The 27,923-nt window shown below is 55.9% G+C and overlaps 3 protein-coding genes and 1 non-coding gene across 10 annotated transcripts; 1 reads left to right on the forward strand and 3 right to left on the reverse strand.

The window, feature by feature from the left end:
- Positions 1-195: 195 nt before the first annotated feature.
- DNAJC4 (DnaJ heat shock protein family (Hsp40) member C4) lies at positions 196-4,569 on the reverse strand. 5 transcript variants are annotated; one of them, XM_078057861.1, is made up of 7 exons: positions 4,476-4,569; positions 3,035-3,127; positions 2,181-2,274; positions 1,524-1,687; positions 1,252-1,416; positions 470-556; positions 196-376 (listed from the first exon to the last, which is right to left on the reverse strand). In XM_078057861.1, exons 2-7 carry the CDS (start codon positions 3,109-3,111, stop codon positions 271-273), a joined length of 693 nt encoding a protein of 230 aa, XP_077913987.1. In that variant the 5' UTR covers positions 3,112-3,127; positions 4,476-4,569; the 3' UTR covers positions 196-270. The 5 variants fall into 5 exon arrangements, with proteins under 5 accessions (XP_077913987.1, XP_077913986.1, XP_077913984.1 ...); XM_078057860.1 differs by lacking the exon at positions 4,476-4,569 and adding an exon at positions 3,939-4,078; XM_078057858.1 differs by lacking the exon at positions 4,476-4,569 and adding an exon at positions 3,480-3,681 and having other exon boundaries at positions 1,252-1,413.
- Positions 4,090-9,250, forward strand: TRPT1 (tRNA phosphotransferase 1). Of its 3 annotated transcripts, none has more exons than XM_078057856.1 (8): positions 4,090-4,595; positions 7,301-7,384; positions 7,514-7,595; positions 8,107-8,276; positions 8,367-8,541; positions 8,739-8,795; positions 8,871-8,981; positions 9,111-9,250. In XM_078057856.1, the coding sequence occupies exons 1-8, from the start codon at positions 4,419-4,421 to the stop codon at positions 9,203-9,205; spliced, it is 951 nt and encodes a 316-aa protein (XP_077913982.1). In that variant the 5' UTR covers positions 4,090-4,418; the 3' UTR covers positions 9,206-9,250. The 3 variants fall into 3 exon arrangements, with proteins under 3 accessions (XP_077913982.1, XP_035956274.1, XP_035956272.1); XM_036100381.2 differs by lacking the exon at positions 4,090-4,595 and adding an exon at positions 6,896-6,950; XM_036100379.2 differs by lacking the exon at positions 4,090-4,595 and adding an exon at positions 6,963-7,106.
- Positions 5,516-6,807, reverse strand: LOC118540997 (uncharacterized). The gene is made up of 3 exons (XR_013442290.1): positions 6,745-6,807; positions 5,965-6,018; positions 5,516-5,599 (listed from the first exon to the last, which is right to left on the reverse strand). It is a non-coding gene; the product is annotated as an uncharacterized LOC118540997 (transcript).
- On the reverse strand, positions 9,190-27,089 carry FERMT3 (FERM domain containing kindlin 3). The gene is made up of 15 exons (XM_036100369.2): positions 26,751-27,089; positions 25,998-26,258; positions 22,966-23,199; positions 22,645-22,764; positions 22,364-22,532; positions 22,022-22,124; positions 12,237-12,344; positions 11,940-12,074; positions 11,803-11,852; positions 11,571-11,695; positions 11,234-11,340; positions 10,915-11,148; positions 10,436-10,560; positions 9,866-10,007; positions 9,190-9,738 (listed from the first exon to the last, which is right to left on the reverse strand). The coding sequence occupies exons 2-15, from the start codon at positions 26,155-26,157 to the stop codon at positions 9,559-9,561; spliced, it is 1,992 nt and encodes a 663-aa protein (XP_035956262.2). The 5' UTR covers positions 26,158-26,258; positions 26,751-27,089; the 3' UTR covers positions 9,190-9,558.
- Positions 27,090-27,923: the final 834 nt, after the last annotated feature.

Genomic DNA, 27,923 nt, shown 5'->3' on the forward strand with positions numbered 1-27,923 from the left:
ACACACACACACACACACACACACACACACACACACACACACACACCCTCCCGCCGCAGCAGGGGAAAGGGGACGCGCCGCCCAGGGGGCCGGGCTCCCGGGTCGCCGCCACCAGGACCCGGAGGGCGGGGTGCCGTCTCCCGGCGAGGCCCGGGAGGGGGCCGCTGGGCCTGAAGCAAGGAGCCGGATACGAGCTCTGAAAAGCACTTTATTGCACGCGTTTTGGGGAGTGGGAAGTCCCGCGGGGTAGCCCCCATCCAAGTGAGCCGCTCAGGGGCGGGTGCTTGTGTCCGGCGGCGCCACGACCCCCGGGTCTCCTGGGGGTGGCTGCAGCTGCTGCCTCTGCAGTTTCTCCTGGAGCCTGGCTCTGTTGGCCCTGCAGGAGAGAGCACCTGGGTGGTCAGGACGGAGGATCCCGGAGGCTGGTGCCAGGACACTGAAAGGAGGGCAGGACGGAGCAGGGACAGACCTGGCCCGGGCCCGTGTGTCATTGTAGATGGCTGTGATGATCCGATCCTTTTCATCCATGAAGCTCCGGTGCATCTGCTCCAGCTTCCTGCAAGGGGGTTGCAATTAACCCCGATCCCTGCGGCCTCCCAAATCCAACCCATGCCATCCATGCCACTCTAGGGTCTCACAGCTTTACATCTGTGAGGACCTCTGCCTAACTGCCTGTCCTACGTGGGGAGAGGGGCCCAGAATGGCCAGGGCTTATCCAGGGTCCACCGGTGACCCAGGTCCCTGGCTGCCCTGTTGAAGGTGGTGACAGCGGTTCTGAACATCAGGGTGTTCGTCCTCGCAGGAGACTAGAAAGGGTATAGATCTAACTCCATCGCTGAGCTAGGCAGGCTGCTAGCTGTGGGCACCAGCCCTTAGGTATCTTTGTCGTAGAACCTCAGTATCCATGGCATGCATAAAAGCGTGGCAGGGAGACAGCTGGTTGCCCAACAAGTGAGGATGGTTGCTGCTGAGGCCCAGTTACAACATATTTCCTTCTTGTGCATGCTCTTGGTGGGCTCCAGCACCAAAGATTTACATTCAAATGCCAAAAAACCTGAAAATGACATTAGCCTTTAGTGACTGCAGAGCTGCCTTGGCCAAGTAAGATGACGCTCAGGAGGCCAATTTCATGCCATTCTTAGCTGGAGAGACACAGAAGTACAGGCCCCAGAGATGGTGTGGATGTAAGCTGACCACACCGGGCTTCCCCCCCCTCCGCCCATCACCCCGGGGGGGAAGGCAGGGAGGCACCTGAAGGCCACGTAGTGCAGGCCCATGCCCGCCAGCATGACCAGGAGGCAGTACCCCAGGACCCGCTGGTTGTGCCGCTGCCGCTGCTGCCTCGACTCTGGTCCCTGAGGCCTCACGCCATGAAACTGGGCCCAGTACTGTGCACTGGGGGGCTCCCAGGAGCTGCTGGGAGGGAGAAGAAAGGAAGAGCGGGGATGAGGCTCCCCAGGAGACTCGGGGGGCGGGGCAGGCCAGGGGCAGGATGGCTATACCCGTGTGCCTGGTGAGCTCACCGGGCATGGGCTGCGGTTCCTGCAGACTTCGGAGGAGTTGCTGAGCAGAGCCCGAGATCATAGTTGCGGCGGCTGTGCTCTCGGCTGAGCACTCGGTATGCTTCGCTCAGCTCCACAAAGCGGCTGTGCAGGGCCGGATTCCCAGGGTCCCGGTCAGGGTGCAGCTGGGGTGGGGCAGGACTCCCTTCAGCTCTTTTTGCATGTCCCTTCACAGAACCCATCCCAATGACATCCACCCACAAAGGCTCAAGTCATTCCCGGAGGCCCTGCCTGGACAGTACCCTCCCTCTCAGGGTGCCCACCCCTCTAGAAGGCCAGAGAGTCAGGAAGCACAGACTCCTGCCCCCTCCCCTTGTTCAAGCCATCCCCACCTGCTGCCTGGCTCTCACTATATGCCCTGGTCCAGGCCTTCTGAAGAGCAGGCAGGTCAAAAGAACAACGTCCAGCCCGTCACACAGAACCCCTGGCTCCTGCCCCCAACCTTTCCTCCCAACTGGCCAGACCTTTGTCCTCGGGGCACCTCCCACTCTCTATACATGCTGAGGGAATGTGGCATCCAGAGTGAGCCACTCAACTCCACTCCTGGGAATCTGAAATGTACCCTATCTGAATCAGACGGACCCCCCCCCCCTCCTCCCCACCTAGGACACCTGGTACCTCTTTGGACTTGGAGAAGAAAGCTCGTTTAACTTCTTCAGTGCTGGCACCAGGATGCACCCCTAACAGTTCATAGTAGTTCCTGGGGCCAGACCTGTGGAGATAGGCCAGAAACTGCAGGGGCTATGGAAACACAGAGGATATTCCTCCCTTACCCCTCCCAGAGCCCCTGGACCACACTCCTCAACTCAGAAACCAGGAGGGAAAGGAAAGAAAGAAAGAAAAGAAAAGGAGAAAGGAAGGGAGGGAGGGAGGAAGGAAGAAAGAGAAAGAAAGAAAGAAAAAAAGAAAAAGAAACCAGGAGGTGAGGAAGCTGAGGCTCGTGCCAAGGGAGATCCATCTCCAAATCATCCCTCCCTTTTTGAGCATTTCAGGTATGGTGCAGATCAGAACATCTCAATGTGTAGCCCTCAGACCCCTTGTGGCAGAAACACCCAGGAAGCTTGTTTAAAAAAAACAGATTCCTGAGCCCCAGTTCATTCCTGCAGATCGGAATCTCCAGAACAGGGTCCAGGAATTTGCGTTTTTGTAAACCAACCCCAGCCCCACCCCCCCAGTGAGTTGCTCAGTGATGCTTGACGACCACCACAGTCGTGAAAAGAGCAGTTTGGCTCGGACTCAAATTCCACTTTTGCCACTGAACTCGCTGTATGATCTTGGGGGTCGTCCCTTAATCTTTGATCTTGTGTCCTCAGTCGTGAAGGGGAGGGTTACCTGAAACAAGCCTGTAAGGCACTTGACACAGAGTAGACAGCTCACAACTATTGTACCTAGGTCCAGGCCTGGAGCCGGGCAGGCCCTCCTCAACAAAAACCCACCGAATGATGGGGGCCTGCCCCCGGCCCCCGACTCACCGCTGCCCGGTGGCCGCTGAGAAGAGCCGGATGGGGGGGCTGCGGCGCCACAACCCGCAGAGGCACAGGGACAGCATGGCGACAGGCAGGCGGCTGGTGAAAGGAGGCCACAAAGAGTTGTGCATTGGGACCAGGATGGGACCACACTTCAAGCACTTCAAGGGAAGGGTCTGGCCCTGTTTACTTGCGAAGGGAAACTGAAGCAGCCTTGGGGAAGCCAGGGGCGGTGGGGCCTCCTTTACTCAGGACCAGACCCCAGTGTCCTGGACCTGTCCCTGCCTCTGACCCGGGCGTCCGGAGCCCTTCCCCACACTGCTCTCGGTGTCCGGGGACAAGAAGTCCCGGACGCCGGGACGCCGGGACCCCCTACCCACCCTGGGAGCTTGGGGGGGGTGGGGGGCGGGTGAAGGAGGGGCTCGCCAAGCCCCGCCTCCGCTGCGCTCACGGATTCCGCGGCCGCCAAACTCCTGCGCCTATGCAGGCCCGCCCCCACGTCCTCATTGGCTTAGACACCCATGCCACGCCCACAGAACCGGCGGGTCCGGAAGTGCGTAGAAGGCCACACCCCGCACACCCATTGGCTTTTGGCGCCTCAGGCCCACCCAACGAGGTCGAGGCCCGCGGGCCTGCGGAAAGACTCCTGGCGCCCGTCCGCAAAGCGGGAGGGACGTTGCCTGCCCTCACTGAGGCTTTTGACCCAGCTTCCGTCGCTCTGTCCCGGGAACACGGCTGTTACTCTGCAGCGAGACATCTTTCATAAAGCAGCTTCCACCCCATAGGAGGCCCGAACCCTCACCACATCCTGGTAAGGGGGCCTCGGTCCTCATCCCAGTTTGCAGAGGGGAAAACTGAGGCTGGGTTTTTGTTGTTGTTTCCCAAGACACTCGTCCTGTCTCTCACCCACCCAGGTCTCTCCCAGCGGTCCATCTCTGTCTCACGGAAACAGCAGATGCCAATGGAATCCAAGAATAAAGTCCTTTATTGTCTTCCAAGTTGTGCGAGGGTTGAGGGCCCTAGGGCGACTCAGGTGGGACTTCCCTGCACTTGGTTGTAGAGGAAGATAGCGCCTTTAGCCGAGGGGCAGAGCTCAGCCCACATTTCGGTCTCCTGCAACCTCCATACCCTCTGTGGGGAGAAAGTAAGACCCTCAACATCCAGCCCTCAGGTCTCTTGCAGGAGCTGTACCCAGTGTTCCTGAGCCTCAGAACCCTCTGCACTTCACCGTCCCTAGGGAGACACGTTAAGGAGGCTGAAGAGGTTCCTGGCTGTCTCTTGGACTGAGGGCATCCCCAAAGAGGCCTTGTGGCTCCGGAGGAGAGCTCTAAGAGATTTAGCAGCCCCATCTGACCCAGCCCCAGGGAGACAGACATGCATCACCCGGCCTATGCAAAGCCCAACACCAGCTCCTTGTCCAAGCAAGACACACTTTGCCACTCCACACCTGTGTCTCCACGAAGATGATTCTGGTAGACTCGTGGGCCTCGGCTCCCCCACTCAAGTAGTACTTCTTCACCTGCTCGGAAGTCAGGCTGCACCTGCAAAAGGACAGGACAGTGGCTTGGTGAGTGCTCAGTCCCTGGAGGATCTTTGGGGAACCCCAGCTGCCTCAGCCATTCCCCTCAACCACCCACCTATCCCAGGACCCAGGACCCTGTACCCCAGAGCTCACTCACTGGACGTAGAACTCGGCACTGGCGCGGCCGGCACTGGTCTCATTGCAGGCGATGCCCAATAGCAGTGGCTGGCTCAGGGTGCACAGTGGCACGTTCACCTGGGACAGGAGGTCCACCTGTCACTGCCCACTGCCCACATCCCTGCCCTTCTCAATGAAGAACATTATCCTTGTACAGCATTTTACTGTTCGTAGTTCAAGTGCCCAGAATCACAAAATGTCAGATCTTAGGCATGTTCATATTACAGATGGGAAAGCAGAACCCAGAAGACCAAACAATTTGCCCAGGATCACCCAAGGGAAATCTGTAGTAACTGGGACTCTCATTTACTCCTCTTTTCAACACACGGGGGAGGGGAGGGGAGTAGGCAAGACATTTATCATTGTTCCTTTTTTTTTTTAGTTTTAAAAAAATTTTTAAGGTTTTATTTATTTGAGAGAGAGAGAGCACAAGTGTGGGGGAGGGACAGAGGGAGAAGCAGACTCCCTGATGAGCAGGGAGCCCAACACGGGGCTTGATCCCAGGACCCTAAGATCATGACTTGAGCGGAAGGCAGATGCTTAACCAACTGAGCCACCCAAGTGCCCCTATTGTTCCTATTTTAAAGAGGAAGAGCTTGAGGCACACAGATATGAGGGCTAGAATTCCATTCCACTTGTGCCTGACTGCAAAGCCAAGCTCTTCTCCCAATGCCAGATGCCTGCAGACTCTCCTGCCAGCCCACACCTGGGGAATTCTGGCATGTTCTACCCCCTCCCTTCTTGCCCACCTGTCTGGGGCACCCTGCACTCACCTCATCACAGATCTCCTGGAGGACACTGGAGAAGAGTTCATGCACCACCAGCTCCCCAGGGAGGTCCTTGTGCAGGGGGCTGTCACCAGGGCACACGGCCTGGGAGAGGTCAGGCTCAGCCCCTGTTCCCCATCTCTTCCCACCCTGCCTCCCCCCCAATTATTTGCTGGCCTTGAGGGCCTGGTTAGGCATAGATAAGAGTCTTGGTGATCCCCTGACCCAGGCCTGCCATTTCCAGATGGACAACCAGAGATCCAGCCAGTCCTCTCTTCCCCACCCCCCCACCCCCCATCATCCCCTGGCTTCCCACAGGTCTGAAACAGGGGTCAATGGGGAGGCTGAGGTGCTGCCCTGGGCAGTCTTTCAGAGAAGCACCAGGTCACCACCCATCCCCCCCTTTAAGGGATGAGGAAAACAAAGCTGAGCTGAGTCTTTGTGCCTTTGCACCCAGCCTGGCATCTCACCTGAGGCTCAGGGTGCCCACCAGGCACATCCACCAGCCCAGGTGCCTCGGCCACCTGCCGAGAGCGACGCAGGAAGACAAGGAAGTTATCTGCAGTGGTCAGTGTGGCGCCAACCCCCAGTGGGTCTGCCAGGTAGGCTTGCTTGTCACCCCAGTCAGCGGCCCCCTGCTGTCGCAGCCAGGAAGCCGAGCTGGCCCAGTTAGTGCCCAGGAAGTCTCGGTAGGAAGTCAGGCCCAGGCGCAGGAGCAGTTGTGGGCCCTGTGAGCCAGTGGGTGCCAAGATGGCTGAGTGCAGGCGGAACTTGGGGGCGTCAAAGAGCCAGGGCTGAGCCCGTAGCCGGCTCTCCCAGATGGCAGCGATGGCCTCGTCCCCTCCTGGCAGTGGGCGACGGTCGTGGTCTGGGCTCAGCTCAGCCCGCACCTGCTCCTCCCGAAGCCCACCTGGGGGGCACTGCAGCAGCACGTACACTTCAGGGTCCATGATCTGGACAGGGCAGCTCTGGGGGAGGACACAGCCAGGCCTGTCACCCCGAGAGCCCCACAGCGACCCCTGGGCCCAGCAGCTGGCCCCCTCTGCCACAGACCTCCTTAGCGTGCCCCCAGCCCTTCTGTACCCCCATGACCACTCCCTGGGCAATAGAGTGTCTTAGCCCAGCAAGAGCCCCGAGAGTCCGGCTGCCACACATCCCTGGGACTCCCGCGCATCTCTACCACCCGGGGGTCCTGAGTCCAGTCACCCCCTTTATGCCCATTTCTCCCAAACCAGGGTCCTGCCACCCACCCCTGGGGCGCCGGGACCCCTTGCAGGATGCGGAAGCTCAAGCCTCCAGCCGGCACTCACCCGACTGCGCGGCCCGCAGGCTCCGCCCCTTTTCCCGAAGCGGAAGTGCCCGTCCCCTTCTTCCCCGGCTTCTCATTGGCCGGTCCCTGCGCCTCGGTCCGCGGGGCGGCTGCCATGCCGCCGAGTCCGGGAGCCAGCCGTCCCGGGTTCCCGCCTCCTAACTCTGTCTGTCTTGGCCGGTCCTGACGCTTCCGCCCCGTTAGCCTGAAGGCCCGGGCCGCCTCCTGAGGCCCACTTTGCGGGGCAGCCCCGCGAGCCTGGAGCGCCGGGGCTCGGCTTCCCTGGGATCCGTGGCGGACACGGTGTGACCTTGGGCAAATCTTGCCTGCTGGCCTCAGTTTCCCTATCTGTATCAGGGAGTTGGGGGCGGGAAGTGAATTTAATGAGCAGGATATCCGCCTCCCAGCTCTCACATCCTGAGGCTTTGTGACATGCTGGGCAGGACGGGGGCGTGAGAGGGTCCTTAACCGTCCCCACATATCACTGTTCCTCGCAGGTCTTAGCCATGAACTCCCCTGGAGGAAGGAGGCAGGAAACCACAGGACCCAGGGGTAGAAGGGCTCACAGACCCCGGGAACAGGTGCGCCCACCCCACCCTCACCCCCACTTTCTTGGTGGGAGGGTAGAGGAAGAGGACTTGATGCCCTGGCTCCCTGGAATATGCTGGCGGGGTGGGAGTGGACCCGGGACCACCTCTGGGCTCTTACAGGACCGAGATGTGCAGCTGTCCAAGGCTCTGTCCTATGCCCTGCGGCACGGGGCCTTGAAGCTGGGGCTTCCCATGAGGGCTGGTAAGTGAGAATCTTGAAGACTGAGGTGAGTGGTTGGCGGCGAGGGAGCAGTGTGAGCCTGTCTGTGCTGCCCTGCCCCATGGCCCCACGGGGACGGCACGGAGGGCCCATCTCCTCCATGTGCAGGGAGCACCGAGGCCCAGAGCCCAGTATCCTGTCTAGAGCAAACTGGGAGGCCAGGCCTGGCCATACCCCCGGTGCAGTGGCCCAATAGACACTTACCTAAGAGTGGGTACTGGGGGCTGTTGGGGTAACTGCTGTTTACTGAGTATTCATTCTGGGCAGGGTACTATGCTAAAAAAGGGACACTTTATCTTTGTGACCCTCCCCGAGGCAGATCCTAGTCCCATGTAAGTTGAAACGGAGGCTCAGAAAGGGGAGACTCTTACAGGTAAACCCCTGCGACCCCCGCCACGCGCCCAGGCTCTGTTCTGGTTGCCTGTGGCTCCCACTCTTACCTCTGGCCCAGGCCAGAACCAGTTCAGCTCCTGAGCATCCTGCCTGTCCGCAGATGGCTTCGTGCCCCTGTGTGCCCTCCTGGAGCTGCCCCAGTTCCACAGCTTCTCGGCTGAAGACGTGCAGCGCGTGGTGGACACCAACAGGAAGCAGCGGTTTGCCCTGCAGCCAGGGGAGCCCGGGACCGGCCTTCTCATCCGGGCCAATCAGGGTCACTCCCTGCAGGTGGGCGCTAAGGGGACCAGTGGGAGAGCCAGGTGGGACCCCTGCCCATGAGGGGGGTCTCACTGCCGTCCATTCCCCCCGCCACCCCAGGTACCTGAGTTGGAGCTGATGCCCCTGGAGACCCCACAGGCCTTGCCCCTGAGGCTTGTCCATGGCACATTCTGGCAGCACTGGCCATCCATCCTGCTCAAGGGCCTGTCCTGCCGGGGAAGGACCCATATCCACCTGGCCCCGGGACTGCCTGGGGACCCTGGTGTCGTCAGTGGTCAGTGGCCCTCCCCAGCTGTCCTTACCAGGTCCCTCTCCAAGGATCATACCTTCTCTTGTCCAAGGCCACTCCATGCTCTGCCTGCTATAGTAACCCCATCCCCGCCCCTGAGCCCAGGACCTCCCGCTGAGCCTGCCCAGGTTTGATGACCGGCTCCCAAGTGCCCCAGGCCCCAGCTCCAATTGTCTCCACAGGCATGCGGCCAAATTGCGAAGTGGCTGTGTTCATTGACGGGCCCCGGGCCCTGGCAGGTGAGCCTGGACACAGCGGGGACTGCCCTAGGGCTTCAGAGAGGGCAGGAGTCCCAAATCTGGCTTTGTCTGCAGATGGAATCCCCTTCTTCCGCTCTGCCAATGGAGTGATCCTGACTCCAGGGAATGCTGATGGCTTCCTGCTTCCCAAGTACTTCAAGGAGGCCCTGCAGCTACGCCCTACCCGTGAGAACCACCACCCTCCTCCTGTTCGTGGTGCCTGGAGCCTGTGCCCTCTGCCCTCTCCTCCCTCCCAGCTCCTAGCCCCAGGCTGACTTCTGTCTCCCTTTCCCTAACCTCTTGTCTCTATCTCAGGAAAGTCCCTCTCCTTGGCTGGTAATGAAGAGGAGACGGAGTGTCAGAGTGACCCCAAGTACAGCTCCAGAGGAAGAAGGATGATCCAACAATAAAATATTTATTTTAAAAAATGTAAAAAGATAACAAAAAAGAAGCTCCAGTTTGAAACCATGAATTATCATCATCCCGTAGCTACAGCCAGTTGTCCTCATGTGCTCAGGAACTCTAGCTGGGTCAGTGGTGTTGGTCCTGGCCCCTCGGACAAGGGAAGGGCGGGCATTGTACGAGCTCATAACCCACCCTCCCTAGCCTGGGAGATGGCAGAGTCTGGCCCGGTAGGTCCCTGGTCTGCACAGAACCAGGGACAGCAGGTGAATGTGCCCAGCTCGGTGCATGTCTGGAGAGGGTGTGGGCTTAGGCGTGGCCATAGCAGGTAGTGAGCAAAGTGGGGGCGCTAAGACAGGCCTCAGAAGGCCTCATGGCCTCCTGTGAGCTGCAGGAAGAGATCCTCGTCCAGCTCTTCTCCGCGGGCCCGCTCCCGCGTCGACAGGAAAATGTAGCCCCCGATGTACTCGTGCACGATGCGGCAGCTGGCCGACATGCAGCTGAAGGCCACGTTGATGTGCTCGTCAAACTCGATGGCCACCTGCAGAGCGGGCAGTCAGAGGGGCTGGTCGGGGAGGGGGAGGAGAGCAGCCCCCGTCCTGCCCTGGCTGGGCCTGGCCGGGGTCCCCTGGAGCCTGCCCTCGCCCTGGCCCTTACGCTTGGCCCACCTGCCGGATGTCCCAGTTGACATTCCACTGGCGCATGTTGCTGAAGCGCCAGGTCTTGACCACGTCGCCCACGGCCAAGTCGATGCGGATCAGTCTGTTGTTGGCGATGCCCAGGATCTCATCCTTCCTGCTGCCCTTGAACCTAGTCCCCGGGGCGGGAGAGACTGTGAGCCAGAGCCCCGCCCTGCACGGCCCCAGAGCCCACCCGGAGAGCCTGGGGCCGCGTCCCCGGGCAAGCTGTGCGGGTGTCAGCTAGCGTCTCCGGGCCTCAAGTTCCTCAGCTGGGAAATGAGGGTTAACTGCTAGAATCATTATAATAGCACTTGGCAGCCTCAGGCAAAGTGTCCGTGCCTTTCACTGACAACTTTTTTTGGTAGCGTCGTCACTGTTGGTTGGCTCTATCTTTGCAGGCTTGGGAACGGGCAGAGGGCAGCCCCCGGCACAGCCGCGAACAGCGGCCTCCAGCGGGACGGGTCCGCCGCCCTGCTGGCCTGATCCCTCACTCTGGTGTTTGCTGCAGGGGTGCGGGATGGCGGGAAGGGAGGCTTTGGGTGGCGGCCGGGGCCGTACCTGACCACCACGTAGGAGATGCCGAAGTCGGGCAGGGACTGCCAGGCCTGGATGAAGCGCAGCTGGGCCTCGGACAGTGAAAGCTGGGCCACGTTCTGGTGAGCTTCCAGGATCCGGGGGGTGAGCTGCGGGACCATACCAGGTGAGGGGCCCTCAAAGCCCCTGAGTCCCCCTGCCCGTCCCCACCAGGGAGACAGGATGCTGAGCCTGGAGCAGGGGTGGGGCCCGGTGTGGGGCCGTGGCCTGCACCCTCTCACCCCTCCACAGGTAGGAGCTGAGCCAGGCCCTGAAGTGGAAGCCGGCAGTGACCTCTCCCAGAGGGTGGGCACCGGCGTGCTCAGTCTCAAGGACACGGGTAGGAGAAGGAGACGGAATGAGTGAGCACGTGGCTTTCTAAAGGAAGGCTCTGTGGCGATCCAGGGGCCAAGGGTGGCCAGGTAAACGCTGCGGTCCTACCCACCACCCGCTTCCTCCGGCACCTGCTTGGCCTTGAACTTCCGCTGGAAGCGGGGGGCAACGAGGCCGTAGGGGTTGAGGCCCTCGGCAGAGGCTTCAGGGCCCTGGGGGTGGTTGCCTGAGCCCCCGCCCCCTGTCCGCTGCAGGCTGAGGAAGGCCAGAATGGCCTGCACTTCGCTGGTGTAGCTGCTGTCCGCCATGGTGCGGCCCTTAGACGCCAGTCGGCAGCCGGCCATCCAGTGGGCGTACTGCTTCTCCTGGGGGGTGAGGAACAGGCTCTGGTTCAGCCCCCGGCCCCCCTGTCCCCCTGCCCACTCCAGCCTCAGCCTCGCCCTGACTTACATCCTGGCACCGCAGGTAGATCTCACTCATGCCCTCAGGGGAGGGTACTAGGAGTTTGATGCAGAACTTCTGGCCTGAGACATTGACATCGGGGACCACCTCGCAGCCTAGAGGGAGACGAAGGGGTGGGTAGGAGGCTGGGAAGGGGGGGCCCTGCCCGAGAGGTCCCTGGGCCGATGCTAGCCCAGCACAATGCCTCGGCACACAGGGTGTCTTCTCCTGCCCCCAGGGGGAAACGGAGGTGAGAGCTTTCACCTCCCAGCCCACAGGGGGGCCGGGTAGGCCCCCAGCCTGCTCCTGCCCTTGTCCCTGTCCTGGCCAGGCCACCCTCACTCACCCTTGAGGTTGAGCTGCTGAATGGGGTCCCCCGGGGCCTCATCCTGGCTCTTGTAGTAGGACAGGGTGGTCTCCTTGAACACCACCCAGTGCTGGCGGTACCCCTTTAGGGTTAGCTTCCGGGGCCTGAGGGTGAGGCAGGAGTTTTGTGACAGGCTGCCTCCCTCCCTCCTGGGCTCTCTCTCCACACTGGGCCCCTGCAGCGGGGCTGCCAATGCTGGGCCCAAACTCACCGGAAGATCCGGAGATGGTCCTTGAGTTCCGGGATGGTGGTGAGGTTGTCCTGCAGAGAAGAGGAGTCAGAGGGGGACCAGATCCCCACACTTGACCCTGACCCCAACACCAACCCCTGACCAGAGCCCCTCCTCACCAGCATATCCGTGGATGCCGACCCCTCCAGCTTCACCTCCAGGTTGTTCAGGGCTGCATCCAGGTCGTCCAGCCCCGGGTCTGTGCCAGTTGGTTCGCCCACCTCCCCGCTCTGGGACAGCTTGTTGATGTGGTACTGGGTGGGGTGCGTGGCCAGGGAGGGCTAAGTGGGTGGCCCACTAGCCCACAGCACCCCAAGTGGGGCTTCCCGAAGATGGGGCCCCACCTTGGCAGACCCTCCCTGCCCTGGGCTCAGCCTGCGCCCCACCCCCCCCAGCTCCCCCGGCCCGCCGGACACCTGCAGGGCTGCGAACACCATCATCTCCTCCTCGGTGCAGTCGGTCTCCTCCAGCAGCAGGTCCCACCGAGCCTGCTCATACAGCTGGGTCAGCCGCACCGGGTCTGTCTACAGCAGGGGTGGGGGAGGCTGGGTTCAGTCGGTGCCAGTGGCCCTGAGCTCCCTGTGTTCCTGGACCCCGTGAGCCTCAGCCGCCAGCCCTGCCTTTGTGCAGTGACAAGCTCAGCTCGCGGCCCCACCTGGGCAGCAGACCCCAACGCCAGCCTTACGGCCGCCCAGACAAGTGACACCTTTTTCCCTGTAAGACTTTTTGCACAGATGTTGACTGTATGTCTGCTGTGCACTTGTCGGGGCAGAAGGGGGACTGAGCAAACCAGTCAGTCAGTAAGTGAGATGATTCAAGACTGCGATAAAAGCAATAAATAAGGGGCGCCTGGGTGGCTCAGTCTTTGGGCGTCTGCCTTCAGCTCGCGTCATGTTCCCAGGGTCCTGGGATCGAGCCCCGCATCGGGCTCCCTGCTCAGCGGGAAGCCTACTTCTCCCTCTCCCACTCCCCCTGCTTGTGTTCCCTCTCTCTCTGTCAAATAAATAAATCTAAAAAAAAAAAAAAAGCAATAAATAAAGGAAATAGCTTCCATGGGGCCATTCACTCACACCCTCAGGCAAGGACACGCCAAGGATGATGGCGATGAGAGAGAATGGAGCTGGGGTGCAGGGAGCTACTCCACATAAGGAAGCATTCCAGGAAGTCTTCCTTGAGGAGGCAACAGACTGCCCTGAGACCTGAAGGATGGCAATGGGCCACTAAAGGGAAGAGTGATAGGAAGAACATTCCAGAGAGAAGGAACAGGGAGTGCGAAGCTCAAAGGGGGATCCCAGTTACCCACAGAAGACCAAGCCTGTGCTCCCTCTGAAACCCACCAACATTGATAGCAAAGGCATAAAAAGGGTAAACACAAAAAGACAAAGAAGAGAGCAGGAACTACGGCAGGTGAGGGATGCTGACAACATTTTGGCAGATGGAAAGCAGAAACATGAACGGGAACTGAGTTACAGCAAGAGAGCTGGGATCTCTTGCTCTTTCAAACCCTCTCTCATTCTGAGGTAAAGGCATGAATGAGTTTTGAAAATAGTCAGGAAACAGGGGCGCCTGGGTGGCTCAGTCATTAAGCGTCTGCCTTCGGCTTGGGTCATGGTCCCAGGGTCCTGGGATCGAGCCCCACATCGGGCTCCTTGCTCTGCTGGGAGCCTGCTTCTCCCTCTCCCACTGCTTGCCTCTTTGCCTACTTGTGCTCTCTCTCTCTCTCTGTCAAATAAATAAATAAAATCTTTTTTTTTTTAAAGATTTTATTTATTTATTTGACAGAGAGAGACACAGTGAAAGAGGGAACACAAGCAGAGGGAGTGAGGGGGTGCACTGTGTTCGAAACAGGTGAACTGAGAGAAGGTTGACATTGTGAAAGGTGGGACACCCCCAGCCCTTCCCCACTTGTCACCCAAGACTTTGACAGTGAGCCTTCTTTTCCCAGTCGGGAGATCAGAGGGTTCACTGCTGAGAAACTGATGAGCCAAAGAGAAAACCCCCACAAAGAGCGATGACATGCCTACCCCAGCACCCCCAGGAAGCCCCCAAAGTGCTAAGCCCTATTCATCCACTCAGGGTTTTCAGTGGCTTCCTAGAGTCTTGCCTCTCAATATGAAAGGGCAGGCAAGGATTACCCCAGTGTAAGGACAGCTGTGGCAGAAACTATAGAGACCAAGAAAAACAGAAAAGACAGAGCTTGGAGGAAACCAAGAGAGTAGGGAGCAGAAGAAAACTTCAACCAGGCAAAATCTTTAGGGAGACAAAATGCTGTACCCATAACACAAGAACGGGATGCTGTGTTAAAAAAAGAACATAATTATAAAGGTATAGTAATTAGGGTTGTGTGGCATTGGTGAAGAGAGACAAATTGATGAATGGAACCAGAGAGTCAGAGAGAGACCCATACACTTATATTCACCTGACTTATGACAAAGGTGACCCAGCAGTCACTGGGGAAAGGTTGCTGTTTTCAATAAATGATACTGTGTCTATTGGTTACCTGCATTTTTTTTTTAATTGTTTTGTTCCCCTACCTCACACCACATACAAATATCAACACCAGCTGGATTGCAGATCTAAACATGAAAGTTAAAACAATAAAGCTTTTAGAGAAAAGTAGGACTGCATCTTTGTGATCTTGGAATAAAAAAGATTTTTTTAACAGGACACAAAAGATATTCATCATAAAAAAAAATATTTAAAAATAGAAGTCAGATTATATTAAAAATTAGGAACTTCTTTTTATCAAAATAAACCATTAAGAGAATGAAAAGGAAAAGCACAGGGTGGGAAACTATAATCACCATATATTTATCTGACAAAGTACTACCCATATACAGAATATATAAAGAACTCCTATAAAGCAATATGAAAGACAAGCAACTCAATATTAACAATTGGCAAAGAAGTTGAGCAGAAACTTCACTAAAGAGGATATCCAAATGGCGAGTAGCCCTACGAAAAAGGGCTCAACCTGATTAGTCATCAGAGAAATCTGAAAGCCACATAAAAGGCACATCAGTGATTGTCTGGGGTTATGTGTGGGAGGAGGAACGATTGCAAATGGGCACTAGAGAACCTTCTGGGGTGATGAAATGTTCTAAAACTTGATTGCGGTGATGGCTGCCCAACTGTATAAATTTACTGAATATGATCAAACTGAATGCTTACGATGAGTGATTTTTATGGTATGTAAGTTATATCTAAGTAAAGCTGTTAAAAAAAAAATCCAAATAAACAAAAAACCCTATGAAATACCATTACACACCTACCAGAATGGCTACCATGGAAACGATAGGAAACACCAAGCACCAGTGAAGCTGTGGAACAAGCTAAATTTTTGGACACTGCTGATGGGGGTGTAACTTTGGTACAACCACTTTGGAAAGCTGCTTAACAGCTACCTGCCACAGTTAAACCAAAGCTGCCCTGTAATCCAGCAATTCCACCTCTGGGCACAAACCTTACAGAAATGTGTACATATGTTCACCAAAAGACATTATTGGAATGTTCATAGCATCTTTATTCATAATGGTACCAATCTGGAAACTGTGCAATGCCCATTAACAGTAGAATGGAAAATTAATTATGGTATATTGACATAATGGAATGTCACACACCAATGAGAAAGAATAAGCTACAACTGTATGCACTGTGGATGAATCATACAAGCATAATGCTGAGTGAAAAAAGCCAGACACAGAAGAGTACAGACTGTGTGATTTCATTTATGTAGATTTCAAGCACAGGCTAAACTATCTGTGGTATTAGAATTAACATTATTGCCTCCCCCAAGGGAGATACTGACTGGAAGGGGTATGAAAGGGGCTTCTGGGGGCTGGTGAAATCCTGCTGCTTGATGTGTTGGATACATTTGTACATTTTTCTAAATGTATGTTCTACTAACAAACCAACAAACAAACTTACAAAGGAACACCAGAAAATAAAAGCTCTTAGAACTTAAAAAAAAATACAGTTGCAGAAATTAAAAATTCAATAGATCATTTGAAAGATAAGTCAAAGCCCTGTCCAGAAAGTAAAACAAAAAGACAACAAACTTAGAAATGAGAAAGACAAGGGGTGCCTGGCTGGCTCAGTCGGTGGAGTGTGCAACATTTGATCTTGGAATTGTGAGTTTGAGCTCCACGCTGGGTGTAGAGATTACTTAAAAATAAAAAATCTTAAAAAAGAAAAAAGACATGAGAAAGACAAGATAAATGTCTATGTGTTTTCTTTGAAGAAGCAATCTAGGGGGTCTAATATCTACTGAGTTCCAGAAGAAAGGAACAGAAAAGTGGTGGGGAGGAAATGATTAAAGAGATTGGTTAGGACATTTCTCCAGAACTGAAAGTCTCAAGTTTCTCATCTGAAAGGGCTCAGCAAGTGTGCAGGCCAATCAATGAAGAAAGATCCATATTAGGACATAGTATTGAGAGATTTTAAAGCATCATGAGATGAGGAGAAGATTCTAAAAGCTTCTGATATCTCCCCTCCCTCTCCAAGAAAAAATAAAAGGGTCTCACATGGAAGGATTGAAAACAAAATGGCATTAGACTCCTTAATAGAACCACTGGGATCCAGAGGACAATGGGAAGGTGGCTTCAGATTTGGCAGGAAAATATTTCCAACCTAGAATTCTATACCTAGCCAAACTATCATCTGAGTGAGGGTAGAACAGTGACCTTTTCAGACATGCAGGATTTCAAATCACTTACCATTTTAGGGGAAGCTATTGAAATATATGTTTCATCCAAACAAAGGAGTTAGTCAACAGAGGAACACATGAGATTCAGGAACCAAGAAGTCCAATAGAGGGATTCCGAGGAAATAGAGAATAGCAGTCCAAGGACAACAGTTGCACAGTGGGTCTAGAGTGCTACCTTCTATGGTTCCACAAAAAAGATAACACTGACTGATATCCTAAAGCAATCCACCAGTTTGAAAAGAGTTTTGTGGTTGGGCTGCAGTGTTGGAGGGGCATGGCTATGGAACTTCCCACTTCATCACTGTGAAGACCCCAAAGGAGAAGCCATAGCCACATAGAGAGTATCTTACAAGAGTATCTTTTGGGGGTCTCTCTTCTAATTGTGCACAATTAATAGAAAAATAAGAAAATAAAATCTAGCAATTGTGAACTATAAGAAAATTTTGGGGTGCCTGGCTGGCTCAGTCAGAAGAGCATGCAACTCTTGATTTTGGGGTCATAAGTTTGAGCCCCATGTTGGGTGTAGAGATTACTTAAATAAATAAATAAAAACTTAAAAGAAGAATATTAAAAAAGAAAATTTTGTTTTTAAATTTTCATTTTTTTTTTTTTAATTTGACAGAGAGAGACACAGCGAGAGAGGGAACACAAGCAGAGGGAGTGGGAGAGGGAGAAGAGGCTTCCCACAAAGCAGGGAGCCCGATGTGGGGCTCAATCCCAGGACCCCGGGATCATGACCCAAGCTGAAGGCAGATGCTTAATGACTGAGCCACCCAGGCGCCCCTAAATTTTCATTTTGAAAACAAAGACAACAGGGGCAACTGGCTGGCTCAGTTGGTAGAACATGCAACTCTTGATCTCGCGGTTATAAGTTCAAGCCCCACGCTGGGTGCAGAGATTACTTAAAAATAAAATCTTTAAAAAAAAAACACACACAAAAAACAAAGAGAGCAACAAAGACCCAGTGGTTTTTAGATATTGGACAAGAGACCACACAGAACAGTGATCCCTGACAGAAGGGAAACAAACATGGTGAATCCTGATTGCCCCAGCTTGTTGCCCAGAGAGAGTTGCACAGGGAAGGGGACCCCAAATAGAACCCAGCATATTCCCCAAGTTAAGAAATGTAGTTTAGCATTTGGTGAGTCCAAGGCAGCTAGAATTCACAGGACAGAGTCCTGTAGAGGAGAGAGCTGCACAGAGAGAAAGCTCTGGAGATCAGCAGAGGGCTCTTCTTGAATCTTTAGCTAAGCACTGATCAGTGTATGTGTGTAAGGAAACTACCCAAGGCTGATAAAAAACAAAAACAAAAACAAAACAAAACTTGAAAGGAGCAGATGGAACATTTACCAGAGCTCACTTAAGGGTGGAAATAGTTCACACTCCCAAAAGCCAGATTAGAGAAGCCTCATGATGCATGGCACATTAGATAGAGTACTCTGAAGGCAATTGCCTCAGTAATGGGTAAATTAGCCCTATATTAGAGGATGCTTTTGTCCTGCCTAATTAACATTCAAGGCAAGCCTTGGAAGGATCAAACTGTCTCCAAGTAGTTTAACTTCATCCCTAAACAAGGTTTAAAAATACTTAAAGGACTATAGAAAAAAAATCTAGCACCCAAGAATATAAAATTTGTAGTGTCTGTCTGCCATCAGATAAAAAATGATCACGTACAAAAAGAAAAAAACAACAAGGGGCACCTAGGTGGCTCAGTCAGTTAAGCATCTGCCTTCGGGGGGGTGCCTGGGTGGATCAGTCCTTAATCATCTGCCTTCGGCTCAGGCCATGATCCCAGGGTCCTGGGGTTGAGCCCCACATTGGGCTCTCTGCTCAGTGGGAAGTCAGCTTCTCCCTCTCCTACTCCCCTCCTTGTGTTCCCTCTCTCGCTGTCTTTCTGTCAAATAAATAAATAAAATCTTTAAAAAAAAAAAAAAGCATCTGCCTTTGGCTCAAGTCATCATCTCGGAGTCTCGGGATCGAGCCCCGCATTGGGCTCCCTGCTCAGCAGAAAGCCTGCTTCTCCTTCTGCCCCTCACCCTGTTCATGCTCTCTCTCCCCCAAAAATAAAGGGAAAAAAATGACCAGGCATGAAAACAAGCAGAAAAATACAAGTCATAACGAGGGGAGTGTCTATAGAAACAAATCAAGAAAAGAATTACTAGATACAGAATTAGTAGATAAAAACATGAAGAGTTACTACAAATACATCATGTGTGTTCAACAGGTAGAGAGACAGGAGCATTTTAAGAAGAGCCATGGAAACTATTAAAAAGGTCTCAGTTAAACTTGTAGGCATGAAATCCATGGCAGATTCAACATGGCAGAAGAAAGATTAGTAAACTTGAAGACAGAGCAAGAGACCTACTCAATATGCAACACAGAAAAATAAGACTGGAAAAACGACCTAAAAAAAGAAATGAACAGAGCATCAGTGGGCTGTGGGATGATGCTAAGCAGTCTAATAGTTAATGCAGTTGGAATCCCATCAAGGGAGGGAGGGAAAAAAAAACCTGAAAAAATAACAACCCCAAATTTTCCAAATTTGATGCAAACTATTAACTCACAGATTCAAGAAGCTCACTGAACCCCAAGCATGAAAAACCTGAAGAGAACCAAGGCATATGATAATCACACTGTTTAAAACCAGTGATGGGGCTCCTGGGTGGCTCAGTCAGTTAAGCGTCTGCCTTCGGCTCAGGTCATGATCCCAGGGTCCAGGGATCGAGCCCCATGCATCGGGTTCCCTGCTCAGTGGGGAGTCTGCTTCTCCCTCCCCCTTTGCCACTCTCCCCTGACTTGTGCACTCTCTCTCTTGCACACACGCTCTCTCAAATAAATAAATAAAATCTTAAAAATAAGTAAATAAATAAAGTACCATAAGAAACAAACCGTCACCCAAGAATTCTACACCAAGTTAAAACATCTTTCAAAATCAAAGGTAAAATAATGACTGATTCAGACATACAAAAGCTGAAAGAATCATCACCAGTAGATGAGCACCACAAGAAATGTTAAAGGAAGTCCTTCAGGCAGACAGAAAATGAGACCAGCTGGAAATGTGGATCTATACGCGGGAATAAAGAGCACAGGAAATGATAAGTGTGAGAGTCGCATGCTCTACCCACTGAGGCAGCCAGGCGCCTTCTGTGAATTATTTCTTACAACTGCCTGGGAATCTCCAGTTATTTCAAAACAAAAAGTTCCACCAAAAAAATGATTGACGGGTTAAAGTAAAAGTAATAGCGATAATGATTCAACAATTCTATTCCTAGGTCTACACTAAGAGAAATGAAAAGATATGACCACTCAAAAACTTGTACATGAATATTCATAGCAGCCTTATTCATAATAGCCAACACGTGGGTGGGGAGATGGAAACCAAATGTCTATTAATTGCTGAATGGATCAATAAAATGTGGTATATCCCTACAATGATATCCTATTTTGCAGTAAAAAGTAATGAAACCCTGAAACATGCTAAAACAGGAAAACATAATGCCAAGGGCAGGAAACCAGACACAAAAAGCCAAACACTGTATGATCACATTTATAGGAAATGTCCAGGATGGGCAAATCTATAGAGACAGAAAGGAGATGAGGAGTTGTCTGGGGCTCCGTGGGTAAGGGATAAATGGGGAATGACTGTTGATGGGTATGATTTTCTTTTCGGGGTGATGAAAATGTTTTAAAACTGATTGTGTTGATGGTTGCCCAACTCTGTGAATGTACTAAAAACCATTGAGTTGTCCATTTAAATGGGCAGATGATATGGTATATGAATTATTTCTCAATACAGCCGTGGTAAGAATAATGACAGCAACAAGAATGACAGTGTCTTGAGGGTTTTGACACCTGCAGAATTGAAGTGTGTGATAACAGGAATGTAGAGGCCGAGGGGGGAAATGCAAGTGTCCTGTTGGAAGTTTCTCACGCAGAAGCGCTAGAGTATTACTGGGTGGTAATAGCGTGCCTGTGCTAGAGCCCCTAAAGCAACCACCAAAACCATTTTTTTTAAGTATAGCTAATAAATTAATATAAAGGAGACAAAATGGAATCATGAAAACCACTCAATCCAAGGTAAGGCAGGAAGAGCTGGGATGGGGACAATAAAGTCCGCGGGAGAGGAAGGGGCCGAGGGTGGAAGAGAGGGAGGGGGGACAGATGGGCAGGGACCCGATCAGGCAGGGGCCTGGGGGCTCGGCAGCTGGAGCCACAGGCAGCCACAGGAGTGACATGACCTCGTGTCTGTTCATTCCAGACGTGGTGTGGAGCTTGGAGAGGCCAAGAGGGGAGAGAGGGGCATTAGGAGGCGTGTGCTAACCAACATGACACGGGCTGGTCCCCGGACAGATGGACAGATGAAAAGATAGAGAAGAATGGGTGGTTTGGGATTTTAGTTCAAGGGAGGATGAACAGGGCACAGAGATGGATAGATGGATGAGGTAGGAAGGAAAGGGAAGGATCCAGAATGGCGTAAGCAACGAATCCATGAAAGCTTTTGCAATGAATCCGTGAAAGGTGGGAGGATGTGCTGCGCACGCTGGGGATCACGACTTCCGGTTCAGGCAGGAGTCTGAGATGCCTGTTAGATGCGTGAGCAGAGCCGGGCCACCTGGACACTCGAGTCTAGAGCTCAGGGGAGAAGGTCTGCACTAGAGATTACACTCTTGGGAGCTATAACGGGCAAGGGGATAAGGATGGCTGGGGAGGGCCTTCTGGGTTTGCCAACCCCCAGAGGCTGTGGAGACAGGAGGAAGAGTGGGGGGAGCCTGGACCAGGCATCTGGAGAACCCCCAAGCTTGTGGGGGTCAAAAGTGGCCTAGTAAGAAGCAGGAGGGAAGAGAGCAGGGGACAGAGAGCATGCAGGCATGGTCACCTCAGCAGGTGTCCTCCCTGTGTGTGGATGGGGACAGAAGATGCCAGGATAAATCTGGCTGAGGAGAGAGAGGGAGTCCGGGAGCACCCACAGGAAAGACCTGGAAACAGGGGGCAGGATTCTGGGGAGCAAGGACACTAGATTCCAAGGATTCGGTAAACAATGGCATTTAGAAGTTTTGCAGTGAAGGGGGGAGAGAAAAGGGTCACAGGCGAGGGAGCGCCTGTGGGGTCTGATGGTTTCTGAGAGGGCTGCATGGAGCCCATGGATTGATTGCCAGGAGGGACGGAAGGCAGGGAGGGAGAGATGCACACAGCCCTGCCTGCAAACCTCGTCCCTCGCCCACCCCAAACCTGCAGATCCCAGTGTCACCCCTTCCAGGAAGGCTTCTCTGAGTCTAGGTGGGAGGCATCTCCCACCTGAGCAGGCTTCCTAGGGGCGCCTGCCCCTGTCTACACTGCCCAGACAGTGGTGGAGTTAAGAAACAGGAGTGCAGATGAGGCAATGGATAGATGGACAGACGCCCTGCTAGTCTCTCACGTTCCCAGAGCCCAGACCCCTGACCCTAAGTCCCCATGTCTCACTGACCCAGACCCCCGCTGTCCCCTGTCCCAGCCCACCTTGGGATCCAGGTCGAAGAAGCTGTAGTACTTAAAGCGCAGCCAGAGCATGTCCCCGGCCTTGATCCCCTGCTGCATGAGGCACCGCGAGGAGTCCAGCCACCTGGGCCATAGCATGGGCAGAGGTCAGGGCTGACGCAGGTACAGTGCTGGGGCGTGGCGGGGGGCTGGGCGGGGGCGGGGGGGGGGCCTTGATCAAGGGCAAGCACACATTTAAGAAAGGCCTGGAAACAGGAGGTATGGATTTGGGGTAAGGGTACAGGGGAGGGCGTGGGCCCTGGCAGTGGGAGCCCAGACCCAAGGGGACAGGGCCCCAGGCTGCAGAGCAGGCAGGCAGACCACCTGCTGTGGAGCTGGGTCTTGTCCAACAGGGAACTGGGCCGAGGCAGGCGCTGGAGCAAGAGGGGGTCCGGCGGCGGCTGCGGCCGGCTCAGCATGTGATAGCAGGCTTCGGTCTGGGCGCTGTCTGAGAAGTGGGCTGGCATCCCCCGGAACAATGCAGGTGCCACGCCTGGAGCGCGGGACAGGATTAGACAGGCCCAGCCCCCAGCCCCGGCCGCGGGTGGGGGGTTGGGGGGCCCGGTGCCAGCGCCCAGCCCCTGGCCTGCCCAGCGTGTGCTCACCCCCAGCCAGGACGACCTTGGTCAAGTCATACAACTCCTCTTCCGGCTCCTTCTCCTTCTTCTTCTTCTCCTTCTTCTCAGGAGCCCGGAGCAGAGACAGCTCCTCAGGGTGCCGGATACCTGAGGGGAGCTGGGACCTCAGCAGGGGCCGGGGTCCTGCCCTGGAACCTTCCCGCCCCCCTCCCGGGTACTCTGGGGCAGGTCACAGCCCTGCAGGCCGGATCGGGGACAGGACTGCAAGGCCCACGTGACAATGGCTGGGCCAGTAACGTGGGGAGACCCTGGCCGGGCTGGGAGAGCGGGGACCCGCAGGGGACTCACTGAGGAGGCGGCAGATGGCGGCCACGGCCTGGAAGAGGGGCTGGGAGAAGCTGGCGCGCAGGCGCAGGGCCCGGCGGTTAGGCAGCCGCAGGATGACGGGCCGGTGCTGGGGCCCGAAGAAGAGGCGGGCGTCGGCCAGGATGCCATACTTGTCCAGGGTCCAGTGCGTCTGCAGCAGCCATTGTCTTTTCTGCTCCCACCAAATGGCGTGGTCCGACCAGTCCTGCTTGCGCTCTGTGGGGCCGCGGGGAGGCAGGGGCACGTCAGCCCCGGAGGGCCCGGCCCCCGGTGCTGAGCACCAGCCAAGGCCAGCGCGGGCCAGGCTGGGTTGGCTCGGGGTCAAGGACTGAGGTCACGGCAGGATGGCTCTCTGCTGGCTCACCCTGCTCGTTCTGCGGGGCTCAGTCGCGGCATCTCTCCCCAGGGGAGTCCCCCACCCAGAATCCAGGTGCCTCCACCTCAAGCACCCCGGCCCATGGGCTGCCCCGAATAGCACCGCCCCGAATTCCTGGCTGACTGGCCTCTCCCCGGCTTTCCCGGGATCCCGGGAGGCCGAGGCTCTGCTGGGGCCCTGGGGCTGTGCCAGTCACAGCAGGCCCTCCAGAAACGTTTCTCGGTTACACGTTCTGTGCCCTTGGCCAAGGCCTTCAGCTCTCAGGGCCTCGGTTTTGTAGTTCGTGAGATGTGAGTAGTCATCATCCCAACCCTGTGGACATGGAACCTCGCCTGTTCCAGTGTGTGTGGCAGGTTAACGCCCCCGAGTGAGGATTCAGTCCGAACCACGGACACTGCTCTCGTCCTGCAGCTAGTGACAGATGACACGTCTCCGTCCAGGAGTGCGGGCTGGCGTGTGTGAGCACAAAGACAAAGGCTGGACGCAACCCTCTAGGGTGTGCAAAGCCCTTCCCCGCCAGTGGTCTGTCTCTTGCTGCCCTCCCCCCTCCTCCCTCCCTAATGTCACCGGAGCTGCCAAATGCAAGAGATTCTCTGGCTCAATCTGTCCAACCTCTCCGAGTCCTTGGAGCCGCTGCCCTCACTCTGTTCTGGCTTTGCGGCACCCACCCCCCATCTCCTCTTGACATTTGGCTCCTGTTTTGTCCTCCTTGGCCCCTTCTCCTGGCCTGCTCCTGTCCTTCCCTGGTTCCGATTCCCTTCCTCCGCCACCCTGGCCTCTTCCCAGGGGTCCTGCCTGGTCCACGGCCTCATCTTCCTGCTTCCATCCCCAAACACACCATACCTCAGGACCAGGCCCTGCCCTGGGCCCCGGGCCAGAAACCCACATGCCAGGGGCAAAAGGACATGCCCACCGGCTTCAGTAGCTCCAGAGACATGTTCACCAGGCCACGTGCCTGCCTCTGGGACAGAAATGCAGTAACTCCTACTTCCAGCCCCCAAGGCACGCGGGAAACTCATTCTGCCTGACCCTGGACGGAGGCCCTTCTCCCTCCTTGCTGGCTCCTCTGCAGGGCATCTGGGGGCTGGGCGACAGGACTTCCCCGCCAGGCCTGAGCACTATCCTTTCCAAGTGTAGCCACCACGTTTCATTGATGCCAATCTCATCTCCAAAATCCACCCTCTTGTCTGTCCTCACTGCCCACCATTGGAGGACCTGTCTCCCTGCCTCCAGCACACCCCTCCCCGAGGGGCCGGTCTAGATGTAAGTGGTTGAAAACCCTTCGGTGGCCGCTCCCACCTCCAGTAGTCTCAACTCCTAATGGCAGCCACCCCAATCTCTTTTCTTGTTCTCCCTGGCCTGGAGGCCCCAGTTCAGAACACCCCCGTGCGCCAACATCACGCCTTGCCCCCCCTATGCCGTGGCCCCTCTTGGGACTCTCCTAGGGAGTCTCCCCGTCCCGGCTGCGGGCAGCCCCTCTGGCTCCAGGCCCTGTGCTCTCTCCCCCTGCGCTGAGGCTGGCGTTCAGCCCCGTGCTGGGAGTGGAGGGTCCGCCTCACCCGCCTGGCCATACTCCACGAAGGCAGGGGCTGGTATAGCGTGGGGTCTGGCTTAATGGAGCCTCAGTCGACATCTGATATACTCAGGAATGAGCGGGATTAGGAAGGGTAGGGACAGTGTCCCCACTGCAGGGGACAGGAGCTGAAGGGACTTACTCCTGGGGGGACCCAGCAGCGGGTTGGGGGATCAGCTCTAACTGACTGACTCTTTATTTAGGCCTCTTGCACGGCTCGTGTGCCCTGCCCTGGAGCCAACCAGGTCTTCCCTTGGGGCCCCGTCTCTTCACCCCCTCTGCCCTAGCTCAGCCCAGGCCTGTCTGCAGCTTGGCCTGACGCCCAGTCTCCTGAGGGACCCTCTGTTTCCCACTTCTGCTTTCACAGCCTCCTCGGGCCCTGCCTGTTGGAAGCTCCTTCACTACCTCAGGCCTGTGGCCGGGCTCTCCCGGGGCCCCGTCTGTCCACAAGCCAGCCAACCTGCCTCCCAGGCTGCACGTGGTGGGTTGGCTGGCTCTGAGGAAGCCTGGCTCTGCCTATCGGGGTGTGCCTGCCACCCTCCCAGGAAGAGGCAGCCCCGACCCCTGGCAGGGAAAGGGGATGGGAAGCCCCCATGTCACTAGCCTTGCTCCTCTCCACGCCTGACGCCACAGGCTGTTCTGCTGTAACTTCCTGTGGGGGCAGGGCCTTCCCACCCAGGCTAGGCCCGTCACCAGCCTGTGGAGGGCTTCCGCCCCGGGGACACGGTATGGCAGCCAGCCCCAGGTCCCCTGCTCTCCCCCGAGACCTCGAATGTAGCCTCTGCCTTGGCCCGGGCCAGGCCCCTCCTGCCCCCAGAAGTGGGTGAACAGACTCCTTGGGGACTCAGCAGAACCAGCTGGAGTGGGAGGAAGGGGGGGAAGATTGCGGGAGGGAGGGGAAGTTGGGGAAATGTCTGTTTTGGAACCAAATGATTAAGCGGGTGCCTGAGTCACTGTGGCGGGGTTATCGAGTGCGGCCCATTGGGCGGCCCGGAAGTGCCCGTGGACCCAGTTACAGCCGCCCCGTGGTGCTGAGGTCAGCAGCGCGGGCAGTGGGACACTCACTAATCTCCTCCACGACCTTCAGGAGCACCCCGCCGATGTGCGACTCCCCCGTGACCCGGAGGGTGACAGACTCGGCCTCCGGGTCCTCCTCTCCCACGAACACCCGCAGCTCCCAGGACGAGTCGATGTAGTCGCCGGTGGCCGTCTTCATCCCCGCCATGGCTGTGGCGGCTCTCCGGAGGCTGGGAAGGAGGCACGGCGGGCAGGGGGCCGGGGCCTTGTAGGCTGCCCACGTTCAAGTAGAAGTGGCCCTGTGGTGACCTGGACAGGCAGGGGAGCAGAGAGCATGCCGGTGGGCCAGGATGTCACGGCAGCAGCGAGACACGGGCGCTGAGCTGGTCCAGGCAAACCTCAGGCCCTCTCACCATTTCCGGTGGTCTAGCTGCACGGGGCTGTCCAACCCACTCCCATCTTACAGACAGGAAGACCGAGGCCCGGAAAGAGTGAGAAATGGGCTCACTCAAGATCACCCAGCTTGATGCCAGAGCCTGGCACAACCTCCATCTGCCTCCCCAGCCCACATTTCACCCCCAAACCCACACTGGCAGCTGCCCACCCTGGAAATGGTGGGGGACCCAAATCAGAAAATACTCCCTCTCCTGGCCCAAAGCCCGGATCCAGACATCCCAAGCCAGCCAAGGCCTCTCCAGGGCCGTGAGAAGTCCAGGGTGCCGCATGGAGAGAGGCATGCAGGGCAGAGGGGCTGCAGGAGGGTGAGGACAAGGGTGGTTGGGCCTTCAGCCGCCAGCTTACCTTGCCTGTAAGGGTCTGGGGGCTGCAGGTGCGGAGGGGTTGGAGTGTCAGCCACTCCTGGCCTCAGTCTAAACACCTGCAGCTCAGTGAGTGCTTCCTTCCCCCTTTGCTTTCTCTTTGGAGCTTTCTTCGGAGGGCAGCCCTTGCGCCTTATCATGAGCAGGGCGGGCTCAGCCCCTCCCCAGGGAGGGCCCACGCCGGGTGCAGGAAGCGAACTGCCAACAGGCTGCCCAGGGCTCCCATTTGTGGCCCCACCTTTGTTCCCGGGGAGCACAGGAAGCAAGGGAGGAGCCAGCCGGGGTCCTACCACCACACGGAGCGTCCCCTCGTCTGGAGGGAAGCAGCTCAGTTTGAACTAGGGAAGTCACCGACTCATGTTCTCTACACCCAGAGTCCCCAGGAGGAAGTCACCTCCCATCTCCAGCCTGTCACAGAGTTGGGGGGTGTGGGGGCCTTTGGGCCATGGCACGTCACTGTGCTGTCGGGAGGAAGAGCCGTGCAGCTCAAAGGATCGGATCCAGGTGATTTAGGAAGCTGGAAGTTCAAGGGAGCTCCAGCCCGGGAGGTCCCTTATCACCAACAAGTAGATCCTTGAAGAAGACCCCGAGGCAAACAGCTTCCTTAAGTGTTTCCTGTCCCCAGTTAGGGCCTCTATTTCCAAACACGTAAACCTTCGAGCCGCCCGAGGCAACAGCTGAACCAGAATTGGCCCCTGGTCATTCACAACCTCCCGGCCCCACGCCTCCAGGGCTTAAGGCTTCCAACCTGCCACCTCCCCTCTGTCCCTCCGTGTGACATTCTGGCTCACCCCGAGTAACCCAAGGGTCACGCCCGTCAAGTCCCTACTCAAATGTGACCCTGGAGGGTCCCATTGCCTGCACTGGGAGGTCAGCTTTGGTAGAGCAGAGGCCTGATGCTCCCTGCTGGCTCCCGGCAGGAATCGAGGCTTCCCAGAGAGAATCCGTTTGGGGCCGGAGGGAATAGAGCCCGAAAAGTGTCAGTTGCACCCAAGAGCAGCAGAATGGCCCGTGGAGACGAGGATTTCTGACCTCGCTGCCCAGATAGAGGAAGGGGCCGGCATAAGATTCCCCCGGGAAGGCCAGCTTATGCAAAGTCAAGGCGGTAGGAAGTACAGCCAGTTGCTGGCCTCAGCAGCTTCCTAGCTCAGAAAGC

Source organism: Halichoerus grypus, chromosome 11, assembly GCF_964656455.1.
Source record: "Halichoerus grypus chromosome 11, mHalGry1.hap1.1, whole genome shotgun sequence".
Lineage (NCBI taxonomy): Eukaryota > Metazoa > Chordata > Mammalia > Carnivora > Phocidae > Halichoerus > Halichoerus grypus.

What these genes read in the sequence shown, in the direction of transcription:
- DNAJC4 (XM_078057857.1), bottom strand. Translation starts at nt 3,535, where the DNA reads ATGAGGACGTGGGGGCGGGCCTGCATAGGCGCAGGAGTTTGGCGGCCG. An exon ending in TCAGCGGCCACCGGGCAGCG is followed by an intron (nt 2,275 to 3,034) that starts GTGAGTCGGGGG and finishes CTATCTCCACAG; the next exon opens with GTCTGGCCCCAGGAACTACT. An exon ending in GGAACCGCAGCCCATGCCCG is followed by an intron (nt 1,417 to 1,523) that starts GTGAGCTCACCA and finishes TCTCCCTCCCAG; the next exon opens with CAGCTCCTGGGAGCCCCCCA.
- TRPT1 (XM_078057856.1), top strand. Translation starts at nt 4,419, where the DNA reads ATGCAAAGCCCAACACCAGCTCCTTGTCCAAGCAAGACACACTTTGCC. An exon ending in GGGGCTTCCCATGAGGGCTG is followed by an intron (nt 7,596 to 8,106) that starts GTAAGTGAGAAT and finishes GCCTGTCCGCAG; the next exon opens with ATGGCTTCGTGCCCCTGTGT. An exon ending in GGACCCTGGTGTCGTCAGTG is followed by an intron (nt 8,542 to 8,738) that starts GTCAGTGGCCCT and finishes TTGTCTCCACAG; the next exon opens with GCATGCGGCCAAATTGCGAA.
- FERMT3 (XM_036100369.2), bottom strand. Translation starts at nt 26,157, where the DNA reads ATGGCGGGGATGAAGACGGCCACCGGCGACTACATCGACTCGTCCTGG. An exon ending in TGGTGTTCGCAGCCCTGCAG is followed by an intron (nt 12,075 to 12,236) that starts GTGTCCGGCGGG and finishes CACCCCACCCAG; the next exon opens with TACCACATCAACAAGCTGTC. An exon ending in GACCATCTCCGGATCTTCCG is followed by an intron (nt 11,696 to 11,802) that starts GTGAGTTTGGGC and finishes CCTCACCCTCAG; the next exon opens with GCCCCGGAAGCTAACCCTAA.